Source organism: Drosophila willistoni (genome assembly GCF_018902025.1).
Source record: "Drosophila willistoni isolate 14030-0811.24 chromosome XL unlocalized genomic scaffold, UCI_dwil_1.1 Seg141, whole genome shotgun sequence".
NCBI classification, from domain to species: Eukaryota; Metazoa; Arthropoda; class Insecta; order Diptera; family Drosophilidae; genus Drosophila; species Drosophila willistoni.
In genome coordinates, this window is record NW_025814052.1 from 11,836,753 (window position 1) to 11,851,205 (window position 14,453).

General features: G+C 37.5%; 1 protein-coding gene across 1 annotated transcript; it reads right to left on the reverse strand.

Annotated features, from left to right (window-relative positions):
• Window positions 1-872: 872 nt before the first annotated feature.
• Window positions 873-1,625, reverse strand: LOC6641306 (proteasome subunit beta type-4). Its single transcript, XM_002064147.1, has one exon. The coding sequence runs from the start codon at window positions 1,623-1,625 to the stop codon at window positions 873-875; it is 753 nt and encodes a 250-aa protein (XP_002064183.1).
• Window positions 1,626-14,453: the final 12,828 nt, after the last annotated feature.

The following is a 14,453-nucleotide window of genomic DNA, read 5'->3' on the forward strand; positions in this document are numbered from 1 at the left end:
CTCGTCCTTGTTCTGGCTTTGGTTCTGAAACTCATTCTGGTCTGCATTTCCGGTCGGCATTTTGCAATCTCGTTGCTTCGTTGCCTCGTTGCCTTCGCCTTGTTTCGCGTGTGGAAAGCCATCGTTTTCATCGTTGTCGTCAATTGCATTGCACAATGTCCATTGCCCCATTTGCCCCATACTCTTTATGGTGCCCCATTTTCCCATTTGCCATTGGTTTCCTCCTCTCTCTCTCTCTCTCCTACGCCTAATGGCAATCAACGCATAATGTCTTGGCCCTTGTCGTCGTCTCCAATTGCAACAATTGCAACATTTCAAGAATATTTTCGCTTCTTGTTGAATGAATCGCAAGATATTCCTTTCGATTCCATTGACCAAGTATGAGATATTATTATGTCCATCGATAAACCACATAGAGCAGCCAGAAAGATTCCCAATATACATTTATGTGGTTTAAATATAGAAATTAATTATAATAAATTATGCATTCCATTCCATTTCATCATTTACCTGGAATTCATTTCAAATTTTCCACTTGTTGAATGAACAATTTTCTAGTTACTTCGCTTCATTCAAAATTTATCATTTAAAAAACAGAATTCATTGAATTTAATAATTTTAATTTTGTAAATGAAAACTAGCCGATGGAGTTTATTAAAATCAAAGATGTTGTGATTAAACGACATTTCTGATTAATTTCAGTTTCTTTACCCAAGTCAAATAAGTATATTTTTTCTTTTTGATCATGCATTTAATTCCAGGACTTCTATGGGACTCTCTATGAATCGCATTTACAATTTACAAAATTGTTAGAACGTTAATCAGAAAATATATTGAATGTGTTATGTGTTTGGAGTGCTTCTAATTCTTCTCTAATATCCTTCAACATCGATGGCTATACCCCATTTCTCGGCGACTCTAAAGGGTCCCTGTATTCCGCAATAGTCGTCCGTGCAAATACCCACAGCGTAGGTGTCAATCGCATAGCAATCACGATAAAAGACAACCTCCATCGATGTGCGTACCAATTCGGCGGCCTCACGAGCAGTAAGATCCCGATAATATGGCTTGCGTTCACGCACCATTGGCATGGCCATATGGAGGACAAATCCACTGGCCACCACATAATCCTCATAGCAACAACCACGCTTATCGACCGACGCCAAAAACGGGGTATTATCTTCATCGAGGCCACCCACACCCATGGCAACGAAGTAGGGATCCATTTGACAACGACGATAGTAGAGGATCCGGGTCAACCAGGTGGCCACAGCTCTTGGACTCACTTTACGATCTTTGTAGCATTCCTCTACAATCATTTTGCTATCAATGAGTCGTTTGAGCGATTGGATATCGGGAAAATCTCCACTGCCAGTGAGAAGGATGTTCTCGCTTATCTTGAAAATACGCTGAGCATTCGGATAACGAAGCATCGAGTAATATGCCACCAGTGTGTTGGATGCAAAAATGATTCCTTTATCGAAGCGAATTCCTAGAAACGAAGGGCCATGGGTAGCCATTATGAAGTTAGGTTCTTCCGCATCCTGTCCGACCTTGGGCAATAAATCTGTCTGATTGTTTTCTGGACTCCAGAAATTCTTTCTTAACCGTTCGCTATTAAACATTTTTATATGGATATGACTTTACTAGCCTCACAGTCGGTGTGAAAATGAATGAGAGATTGAGAATTCAAGTCAGTTGGATAAACAACTTTTTGACTAATAACTAACAGCATACTAGTGTGAAGCCTTTTCTATTTTAGTTCACTCTATTTACTACAAAGTGAGATGAGAATAAAAGCAACATAAAAAAGAGAATATGTCGAAGTTATGCCTTACACACACACAGACAGTTTGTCTGCAGAAATTTCTACCATGCATGGCCATGTAGGGAAAATTTCTTCAGGGCCACTTTCCCCAAGTTGGAATATTTAAAAACATTTCTTTAATCAAAGAACTCTTATATTTAGATCCGCTCCTGTTTTAAAGTACACTAACTAACTTCAAGAAGCAATCCGTAGAGGAAAACGAAGAAAAGAAGAATTTCATCTTCATATTTGTTAGAACTAGACTTATTCTCACTCTCTCTCTCTCTCTGTGTGTGTGTGTGTGTGTGTGTGTGTGTGTGTGTTTGTGGGGATTATTTCACTGTCATTTTCCTCATATGTAAAAGTATGCATATGCAGAGGATCCATTTCGTATGTGGCCATAAAATATTGGCCACAAAATGCATTTGGGCAATTCAATCCTGTTCATTTGTTGCATTTAAGAAAGTTGGTGCAAAGTTTGTACCCGGTCAATAAAAATGCATTCATTGACCCATTTGTACCTATGAAAATGGCCATGCAATACATATAGACAACGAGGGAGAGATAGAGAGAGAACGAGAACGAGAACGAGAGACAGAGAGTGAGAGGAAAAACGTAAAGTGTTGGTGGAAAATTTATTCAAATTTTCTTTTGTGTATGCGGAGGTAATGTGGCAACTTTTGTGGTTTCTGGTGTTGCTGTGTTTTTACTACTTGATAAAAATCGAAATATCTTGATATTTATTTAAAATATACATATACATATATGTATCCCACATTCTCCCTCTCTCTCTCTCTCTCTCTCTCTCTTAATATTTACATGCGTATGTGATATGTACATGTGTCTTTGAATGTGCATTTTATCTCGTTTTTGCGTTTTTCTGTTGGCTTTTTATGGATACACAATCTACATGGTTCTCTGCTTTCATTTACAATATTTTCATATCCTTATACACACACACACACACACATACAAATACAAAACGAGAGAGAGGGAGAAGGAGAAGGAGAGAAAGTGTGGGCCAGTTTCATGTAATTTGGCCTTTTACTTCATTTTGCAAGTTTCCGTTTCCGGTTTACATTTCGTTGTTACCAAAAACTTTATTGAAATTGTTTCATTCCATTTATTGTTGCTACACAAACACACACACACACACACACACACATACATACACTTACAGACCCACATAAAAGAATGAGAATGAGAATTTCGTTTAGCTTCATTTCTCTTATCATCATCTGGCTCATATGCAATAAACCGTTCGCTTTTCTTATTAACTAACGGCATAGAATTGCCATAGAAAGGTAAACCGCTTCCTTTTTAATTTCAGTTCTTGTTTTAGCCACAAACATCGATGCACTTCATTCGATTGTGCAATTTGAATTTCAATTGCAAGTACTTGGCATTAATTCAACAAACCACAAAATCGGTTTCCATTGGTTTACAAGACTTTGATTAGTTATCGATCGATGAAATTGTCACCTGAAAGTTATTCATTCATCAGATTGAAATTACGTTGAAGGCGTATGTCTATATGGATTTCTTTTAGCCAAAGATTAGGCGTGGTCAATTGATGATTATGGTTTCGGATGCGGAGAGGCGGACAGAGGTATTGCCATTTACATTGCTATTGGCTAAAGCCATTGCCGGATTGCCATTTCCATTTCCATTTTCGTTTCGTTTCTTTTGCCGCAAAATGCAATAATTTACATGCAAATGCGTTTGGCAATAAATGTGCCAACAACAGAAAAACCTGGCAAAAGGGGGGCCGAAAGACGAAGACGCTGGCAAACGGGGCAAGGGGGTGGCAGACTTTGTGCCAAAATCGAACTAAAAATACACATACACGGCATATGTACAAAGCAACTGGAAATGAGTTTCGCGCAAAAAGAGTACGAGACGAAGGGGCGAGGATGAGGTTGTGAAGAAAACAGAAGGCGGGGGCATTCAAATGGTCGGTCGGTGGGTCGGTGGGTCGGTCCGTCGGTGGATAGGTCACATCTGTTTGGCATTTGAAAATGTCGCGTTAAGTTTTCCTTCATCGACTTCCTGGGATGGGTTGAAGGGGAGGGCCAGATACAAGGTGTCGTTGCAAGAAGTTTCGTCTCCTTTGATTTTTTTCAATATGCCAGAACACCCTGTGTAAAAGAAATGACAGCAACTTCACTCACTCAAGTCTCTCACTCACTCACACGCTATCTCTCTCCCTCTCTCCCTCTCTCTCTCTCTCTTACTTGTCTTGGACATTTTGATGGGATTCCTTTCACTGCTCGATTTTCATTTTTCTTTTTGCCGTTTTTGTTTGTTGTTGTTAATGTTGTTGCTGTTGCTGTTTCTGTTGGTGTCCTCGCAAATCCTTTTGACATTTTATTTACAAAACGCATTTGTCGGCAAAACGAAACGGAAATTGGCATACAGAACTCAATAATAAAGCCGCACAGGAGCGCAAAACAAGCCAGAAAACCACCTCCTTCCCGGCCTAAGGATGGGTGGGCGTGTGGGTATTCAAGAACTTGGACTGGTAGATAGAGAGTGGTGGGTGTGGTGGGAGTGGTGGGGGGAAACGACAGAAGCAGATAAAGTTGAAAAGGATTTTGCTCACTTTCCATAACGAAATTTATACGAAATCATCGTGCAGACTCTGCCTGGAGTTATGCAACTTAAAGTGCCAGGCTGTTCGTGGCATACCGCTAATGAAGCGGCAGGATCATGCACAAGCACAGTCTCCAGTCACCAGTCACCGGGAAAAGGAACTGCCACAGGAACAGCCAGGAGATTGGCATCATTGCATCATTGATAAGTATGTATGTATATATGATGTCAAGGCGAATCTTAGCGTTTCCATCCAATCATAAACTAATAAATGCAAGTAGACATTTTATCGACTGAAAGTCGACTACACGAATACTCTACCGGCAGGAAAAATGCATTGACTCCAATCCAGACTTCAGAGCATTAAAAGTTGAGTGCACTGAGTGAGGCTGCCTTACTCCAACTTCATGTCTGTAGCTTGCTGACATTGACGCGTTGCACTGTGTCGTCGTGGCTTTGGATCTATGTGCAAGTCTCGTTTGCAACCTGCCACGAATGCGACTTTAAAAAGAGTATTGGCTGGAAGGGCAAAGGGTCGAAAGAATATAAAATCATGGAGGAGCCGTGGCCATCGCGATGTCGTTCCAAGAGGCTTAAGTCGCAACTGAACATAATTATGAGTCTCTTCGCAGGGCTTTTTCTGCTCAACGTATAAATAGCTTATTAAAGCATAGCCCTAAACTCTATGCTATAGTTATTTGCAGTAAGCAACTGACGGCAGTTAAAGCATAGCCCCAAACTGTATGCTACAGTTTCTTGGAAAAGCTCAGCCCTAAAATGTATGCCACAGTTTCTTGTACTATTCTTTTTTCATAATCAAGAAATTAGAAAGTTGAATTTTTCGTCCGAAATTTGTAATTTCACTTTCTATTCGAATCGAATTTCGCCTACTCCCTATCTAGACAACCTCCCCCTCTCCACCCACCGCTCCATCCTATTTTGAAAAGTTAACCAACTTCATGTTCTGGTGCTAGGACTCATTTGTAGTCCTGCAGGCAACTTGATTCACTTTTCGTGACAACTTCAAACTGCGGTCAGTTGCCATTTTCATTCAATTCCCAGGGCGATTCTATTATTATTCTTTTGCTTTTTATTTCGGGTTTATTTTGTGTTGTTTTTGTGTAAATTGTAAGCAGACGCTCCACGCACGTTTGCGCACATAAATCAATTACAAAGAGCTCAAGAAAAAAAAAGCTGGCCAAAAATGGGTGAGCAAATGTGTAAGACGAGCAAACGAGGGCAAGGCAGTTAGGCGGGGGGCATGAGTCTGTGATGATGTCTATGTATGTATATGTGTGTGGGTGGAGAAGCAGTTTGGGCCGGAGGGGGCCGGTTGGTCGGTCGGTAGGTTGAATTGTAGATAAACCTTTGTGGAAAGCGAAAATTTTGTAACGCAATAAAGAGCAACCTGCACTTTCTTGGGCTTCACGAAAATTTGAAAACTTTTTTAATACTTTTGGCTCTCGCTCTCGCCCGCCGCTCGACAAACTTATTACCTAGAACTAAGGGGTGATGCAGGGCGGGTGGATTGCTGAGGGAAGATTGCCTGGATTTACAGCATTACAAGCCAAACTATGTGCATACAGCGAAACTTTAAGCAAAAGCAAACCGAGTGCCAATAACTTTAAATACTTGAAACAAAAGCAAACGAACTTCAATGATGAGCCGTTCTTGTTTTTTTTTGTTCCTTTTCTTTTGTGTATTTGGTCGGTCGGTGGGGAAAAGTCCCAAGGATTACGCGGCAAGTGGGTAAGGGATTTTCGCTGATGGTAATGTTGTGTGCTCGCTGACTGCCCTTGTTATTGATTGTTGCACAAATTCGCTTAGATTCAACGAAACTAACATCCGCTTGCCCTGTGCCTAGTTTCTAGCTACAAGAGCAAGTGAGAGAGAGAGAAGCAGACCGGGAGACTTGTTCATCGTCTGGATATGTTTCATTATTGATTGATTGCCCTGGCTGTTTGACTGACTGACTGGTTGTTGGTCGACTGACCGCCAGACGAATTGTCGCCATTGATTGATCGTCCCAGTCATTTCACATTAGTCGCCTGTCACATTGTTACAACTTCGATAGAAAGACTAGAAGCACATTTACCTGGCTGCCCACTTACTAGTCACTCGCTACTTGTTACTCGTTACTTGTTACTCGTTGCTAGTTACACACTTGTTATTAGTTGTAGTGCTGCCTTTACCTCAACTTGTCGCTTCACAAACAATGCAATCAATTTATCTGCCATTTGTCCACTTTGGGGGCAAACAATTTAGCAAAACGCTTTGCTCCATAAACTCAAACCCAACAACAACGAACGAAAGAGCCAAAAGAGCGAAAAAGTGAAGCTGCTGAATGAGATTGAGTTGAGTAGAAATAAAAATTTATGCAGTGGTCATTTATCACTTTGCGTTAAAGAGCGAGAAAAGGACTGGTCAACCTATCGAAAGGACTGTACTGGCTATGTTGTTGGGACCCACAGCGAGAACAACAACGCAACGCAACAGAACAGAACAGAACAGAACATAACACAACACAGCAGCAATAGCAATAACAATAACGAGCATTCTGGTCGGTTGGTGGGTCGGTTGGTGGGTCGGTTGGTTGGTTGGTTGGTTGGTCAGTCGGTTCGTTCGTTGGTTTGCTGCTTCATTGTTGGTTTGTTACTTGTCTGTTTACCGCTGGAAATTTTAAACATGCACTTTTTTAATGGAATTTCCTTGTCAAACACTGACTTTGACTACCTCCCATTCAGCCCAACAAGCAACGGGCATCGGGCATCGGGCATCAGGCATCTTCCTTACTACACGCATTCCCCTATTTCATTCCCAATTCCATTCTCATTCCTTGATAATCCACTAATGTAATTTTTACACACACACACACACACACACACTCACATACATACAGACACACAACTCACACGCTGAAAATTCTCCGCGGAATTGTTGACGCCACAGGAAAAACACACCCAAACCCAATACGACGAACAGAACAAGTGTGGGATACATCGCTTCGTGTGCGTGCGAAATCTGTGGCCAAACTGCCATAAAATGCTACCAACACATGGGCATGGGCATGGGTATGGGTATATACAGGTATAAGAGGAGAACTTACTGCCAAAGCAGGTGAAGTGAGGCGACTGTAAATAGCTACATGAGTATGTGTAACAAGATTTCGTCATAAACGGCTTAAACTGCAACAAAATGTTACAAAATGTTTTCACATCGTTCTCAATTGATCAAGCAAAGTGAGCTTAGCACAACGAAGCAAAGTTCGAACAAATTTTGTTTTCAATTAGTTTGCCTTAAACTCAAATTCAATTAGCTAGCTGGCAAACAGAATAAGCACAAACATTTATATATATATATATATATAGAAAGCGCGTATATACGCAATGGAAGTTTTTACACGAAACGTATGTTTTGTCATGCCGCCATTTGTTGTCCTCGAGCCTTGAAGGAGACATAGTCCTGCTCTTCCTTTGCCTCTGCCTCTCCCCATCTCTCTCTCTTTCTTTCAGTGTATGCCTCTCTGTGTGTCCACTTTTACCCGAAACTCAAATTGGCTTTTTGTTCTACTTTTTTGTTCAACTGCTATTCTGTTTTTCGTTTTATTTTTTTTTTGTGTTTTTTACAATTTTTTTTTTATAGTATTTTTTCTGTGTGTATGTGTGTTTTTTCGCAACTTTTTCGCACAAAAACTAAAAAACTAAAGTGCGAGAATGAAAGGGGTGAGGGGGAAAAAAATATCAAGCTGTCATCATGCATACGGAAAAAAAATATGCTTGGTATGACAAACGGAATGCGAGGTGAAAAGGCTTTAAAAGGTTATTGGAGAAAATTGAGTTTGGTGAATATTTAGTTTCTCTGTTGTTATCCCCTTGCTCTTTCACGCCCCCCCCCCCCCCCCCCCCCCCCCCCCCCCCCCCTCTCTCTCTCTCACTCTCAATGTTAAATAATATAATGAGTTATGCAAATTATATTCCTTGAACAAAAAGCAATATATCTCTTACTTTCAGATCTTTCGTTGGTTTTTTAGACCCGATTTTGAAGAAAAGTCATAGAAATTAGCTAAAATATTAGTTTTTGAGGTTGCCAAAATAAAGATATGAAAATTGTCAGATTTACACATTTCACATCTTCTCTTCACATTTTATTTAGGATAACTTCTAAACAATTTCAAAGGGTTTTATCAAACACTTGCAAAGCCAAAATATAAAAGTCAACTAAAGTCTTCAATTTTTATTTGTTTGCTAATTCTCGGTGAAGGACTCATTTCATATTTCAATTTCTAGAATAGATGTGCAGAATGTGACTGTGCAATTATCGTAAAAGCATTTGTCTAACTTAAGTAACTTGAACGTTCCTACAATTATGTCCATACTTATTTATTATTACATTTTGATGTACGGCCAATCGAGAAACTTTGAACGTTCTTTGATTATAAAACAACTGGCAACTATTTCAGTTCGTTTTTGTGTTGTGTTGTGTGTGTGTGTTTTTTTGTTTTTTTTTATACCCTTGCAAAAAGGGTATATTAATTTTGGTCAAAAGTGTGCAACGCATAGAAGGAAGCATCTCCGACCATATAAAGTATATATATTCTTGATCAGCACGACGAGACGAGTTCAAATAGCCATGTCCGTCCGTCCGTCCGTCCGTCCGTCTGGATCAACGTAAACTCCTCCTAGACCGTAAGAGCTACAGAGCTGAAATTTTGCATGTAGGCTTGTATATACTGCAGGCATTGTATATCTCGGATTCAGCCGGATCGGATCACTATATCATATAGCTCCCATACAAATGGCAAAGTCACGGACAGTGACTTTTCTTAATAACTTCGTTATTTTCTGAGCGATTGTCGTGAATTTTAATACTGGTGAGTTAATTACACATATAAACGACTATGCCAAATTTGATCAAGATCGGGTGACTATATCATATAGCTCCAATAGGAACGATCTTTCGAAAACAGTGACTTTGGTGAATAACTTCGTTACTTTTCACGCGATTGCTTTCAAATTAAACATTTGTTAGTTTAATATATCTGTTAATGATTGTGCCAAATTTGATAAGGATCGGGTAACTATATCATATAGCTCCCATAGGAACGATCGGTGGAAAACAGTGACTTTGATCAATAACTCCGTTATTTGCTATGTAGGCCGTTCTTTCGCAAACATTAGCCTTTTTAGCTTAAACGTTTTTCCACTTTTGATGGCTATAGGTAAGGAAAGAGTTACCAAAAATGTTGCAAGGGTATATAAACTTTGACGCGGTCGAAGTTAGCCCCGGCCCTCTGGTTTTGACTTGATTCCTGTCGGATTTCGTACAAGTTTTTGGTGCGAATATTTTGTGCGCTTCATTGATTTAATGGAAAAAGTTTTTTTTTTTTTTGGTCAACAACAAAAAGGAATAAGAAGTGAAATCATATACGCAGCTGCCCACAAAATCGACGTCCATAAATCGAATGGGTTTCGGTTGCTCTCTGCTTGTTCGTTGCGGATATATCATAAAAAATGTTGTTTGTGTTGTTTTTCATATTGTTGTTATTGTTGCTGTTGTTGATGACCAGCCAAGTCCATACGTTTTACTTTTTTTCTTCTGTGGAGACTATTTATAGTAATTTTCAATAGTTTTGCGGTGTTCATGGGAAAAATATGTTCTGCGTATAACGAAAGTAGTTTGAAAAGTGTTCACAAACTTACATTAAACTTGAGCTTATCTCTTTTGATTCTTTGATAATGGAATGTATATATGTATGATAGACATGTTAAGGATTATCTATTTTAATTGGTTTCACTTTCAGCCAACTCTCAATCTAGAACAAAGACTCGAGTTATAAATTACAAGTTATATTTTCTGATTTATATACATATATATTTTTACTTCTAATTAGGAAATGTTGAACAAAGAGTTTAGCCAATTTTATGCCAATTGCAAAAAAGGAACTGAATTTCTATATAGGACATTAAGGTCTATTATAAGGATTTCAACCTAATTCTCTCTTTCAAGCATTTTCCTCTCTAACTTTTCAACCTGCTCTCGTTATGATTTTCTTCTCATCCTTTCCATATTTAATTTGTATGGCATAATTTGACATATATATTCGCAACGATTTTTATAGATTTATTATGTGGGTTTTTTTTTGTTGTGGTTTTTATGAGATTTTTACCACAACAATTGAAAAATCTTCAGTATCAATTCAGAGTCCGATACGATTTAAGGCAACCATTTTTGATGATTTTCAATTAGTGGGGACAAAAAACTTGATGTCCCATGTCCGCCCCTCCCTTCCTATACCAGACTTCTGGCCCACTTGCATCATGTTCACATGTCCCAATGTCCGTGTCGATGTGCTCGATGTGCTCGATGTGGACCAATGTTGATGTCGATGGATGTGAATGTGCACGGCAATTAAGCTGCAAGCCGCAGCCAAGTCAAACAGTTGACAGCGCGTCGTCGTCGTCCTCATCGTCATCGTTGTTGTTCTTTCTTCCTTCCTTCCATCTATCCATCCATTGTCGTCAAGATGACGATGGTGATGGTGATGGTGATGGTGACGACTTGACTGACTTGTGGTTCCTACCCGACCACCCCGCCACCCACCATTCTACTGGCCGCCCAGTTGGCTGCCTTCTTGTCTGGTTACCGTTTGCAATTTACGTTACAAAACCAGCAAAGTGTTTTACTACAAACTACGTTTTTGAGCTAACATATTATACCAACTAGGCCAGACACAGTCAACTAAGGGGAGTGGCACACACCCACACACACACACACCCAGACACATTCGTAATGATGTAGCCAATGAATGAAGACAACAGACAACGGCGACGTATCCCACTGCCTGCATGCTGAGTGCTGAGAGATGAAATTTTGCCAATTAAAGTTTGTTTTAATTAAACAACTTACTAAGTTACCTTAGCTACTTGATGTTGCAAGTAAAATGAAGGTTTCTCTTGCATATATCCACTTATACACGAAATCCTGCACCTACTGCTGCTGCTGCTTCTGTGTGGTGTGGCAATAAGATTACGTGCACTTGGCCAAATAATCGCGTTTAACAAGACAATTGAATTCCATATGCCAATCAACTTGATTTATTTAATACATTGTTACCATTTACATGATACAACCATAAGTTTCTTTATGTCCACTTAGTTTAATACCTACTTGTCCCTCGTTATTTAGCTTAATTGCTTTATCATTTTGAAATCAAGCCAAGTATTTCCACAATACACTTTCTATAATATATATATCCCATAAGAGTTAGGGCTCAGATGGGTTTTTAGATGATAGCTTATATCGAGTAGATTCCATTTTAGGTTCTATCAGTATTCTGAGTCAATTTCTTTCCCCGACTTTTATGCCAATGATTCCGAATTGGCAAATAACTGGAACAGTTTTCGGTGGTTACCCCTTAAAAATCTAAAATCTAGTATATTATTGTATGTATTTAAGTAGAAAATGTTTATAAGGCATGAGAACTCTTAAGCCTTAGTTTAACACTCTCTAAATAAATGAATGAATTTTGATTTTGTAGTTCCCTAAAGTATGCTTTGAATAACTGATCTTTGAGTTTCAGATACATCTAAAAATTGTTTTGCTTTGGGATAAACTTTTTTTTGAGACACTGGACAGAAATGTTGCCTCTGCTGTTCAAATGTTCATTGCACATTGCACTGCATAGAGGTTGCCCCCTCACACTGTACCGCCCACACACACACACACATATATACTTACACAGTATTGCGTGTGTGTGTGTGTGTGTGAGCCTAATTAAAATTCTGCATGGCATTTAATGCCGTTGATGAGAAAACGTGCTTAAGACAGCGGAAATTTCCATTTAATTAAAATTTGCAAACAAAAAAATAGCAACAAAACACAAAAAAAGAAGATTTCAAATGGAATAAAAATTGAAAAAGCAAAAAAAAAACAAAAAGAACACAACTTTTGCTTCCTTCTACTTTCTCCTCATTCACAACAACAGTGTGACAAATATGAAGCACTCGAGATTTCAACAATTTGAGACAGGTTCAAAAAAATTAAAAATTATTTTTGAAAAATAAAGTTGAAAATTTAGTTAATATATTTTATCCAAGGGTAACTCCAAGTCGTTGTAAAGTTTGTTCTTTGTTGTCTAAAATAAAAGCAAAAACTTTTCTTATTTCTGTTTCATGTCATTTTTATCTTTATTTACTTTATGTGTGTGTGTGTGTTTGTTGTTTGGCATTTTAAATACAATAATTTTCTGTTCTTTTTGTCGCATTTTGTTTGCATTTCTTTATTTTATAATTATTAATAATAATAAGTTTTCATTTTTTCTGCCAACCACTTTGAAATTTGCGTTCGCCAAACGAGACGCAAATTCATCGAAATTGCTTGCCAATGAAAAAGGAGAAATCATTTTTCCCTATCCATTCCATTGCATCCATTTATTTATGACTTTTTCTCTTTTCATTTTGAGTTATACATATATATAAATGTATGTATATATATTTCTTCCTCATTTTTGTTTGTTTCTTTAAACTTAAGTTCGATTTGCTTGTTTTGATTTTATTTCCAAGAATTCATATCGTTTGATTTTCATCTTTTGTTGTTGTCGTTTTTTGCTGTTTACTTTTTATTTATTTGTTTTTATGAGAACTCATATACATGCACTCACACACACACACACAGTTGAACATAGGGCAGAAATTTGTTTGTTTTTCTTTTCAATTTTCTCCACATTTTGTTTTAGATTTAACCAATTACTTAGTCCCTCTAATTTTTTCTATGTGGTTGGGGAAAATGTGTGTTAATTTTTGTTTATTTTTTTTTTTTTTTTTTTTGTATACTCCTTTTCTTTGCATGTGTGTGTGTGTGTGTTTTTAGTGAAAATTGTTTTTTCTTTTTTCATTGTCATTCATTTTATAGCTAATTGTATTTTATTATTTATTAAGACTAAGGCTAGGAAGAACTAAAATAATTAAAATATTTTTTGAAAAACAAAACACAAAAAAAACAAAAAAAAAATGTTAAGGAATTTTATTTTAATGCATTTTACAAATGGAACTCTTTGAGTTTTCTTTTTTTTTTTTAGTTTTTGCGTTTGTTTTATTTGCTAACAATTAAATTTATATTTATTTATTAAATTTATTATAATTAATTTAGTGTAATATGTTTTCTCTTCGCCTTTTCATTCATTTTGCTTGCAATTTCTTTACAATTCTTGCATTGTGTTTTTTTCTCTTCTTTTTTTGTGTTTTCTCAAGTTTTTCTTTGATTTTGTTTAATATTAAATATTTACGTAGTATTCTTTAGCCGCTAACAAAAAAAATTTCTTCTCGACAAAAAAAAAACAACTTTCGTTTGACTAAATCTAAGTTTGTTTTTTGGTTTTTGTTTGGTTTTTCTTTATAGATACAAACAGTGAGCTCAAATAGTGTGCAAACACCTGCTGGAAATTGTGGAAAAAACTGGTGAAAAGTCTCTGAGAAAAGCACCTGCTAGTAGATCAAGTTAAGATGGTCATTAGATGGCACCAAAAAGAAAGGCTTTTATTCTCAACAGGTGTGGCAATAATGCTACTTGACTTTATTGGCACTGTCTATATCCATATATGTGTGTGTGTGTGTGTGTATGTGTGTGTATTGCATGTTTTTCATATATGTATGCATGTATTTATGTATTATATGGTAGGTATATACTATATGCTTGGTATGGCCTTATAGAATAGTTTAGCCATTTAATATTAGCTGCAATATTTTAATGTTTGTTTGTATGTTTTCTCCTCTTTTTGATTCTATCTTCTGATTTATTGGCAAACCACCATTTTTTTTGTTGTTTTTTTTTGTTATTTATCATATATAATTAATATTTATATTATTTGCATTTTGCCATGGCTGACATGCTTAGGGGGTTTATATTTTTGATTTGATTCCACATTTGTATTTACACATTGCTAGTTTTGGAAGGTTTTTGGCGTTAATTGTTCTCTTTGGTTTATGTGTGTGTGTGTGTGTGTGGGTGTGTGTGTTTGGGTGTGTACTCTACACTTGAAATTGTCATAACTAAACGA

Coding starts and splice junctions, on each gene's coding strand:
- LOC6641306 (XM_002064147.1), bottom strand. CDS start 1,625: ATGTTTAATAGCGAACGGTTAAGAAAGAATTTCTGGAGTCCAGAAAAC.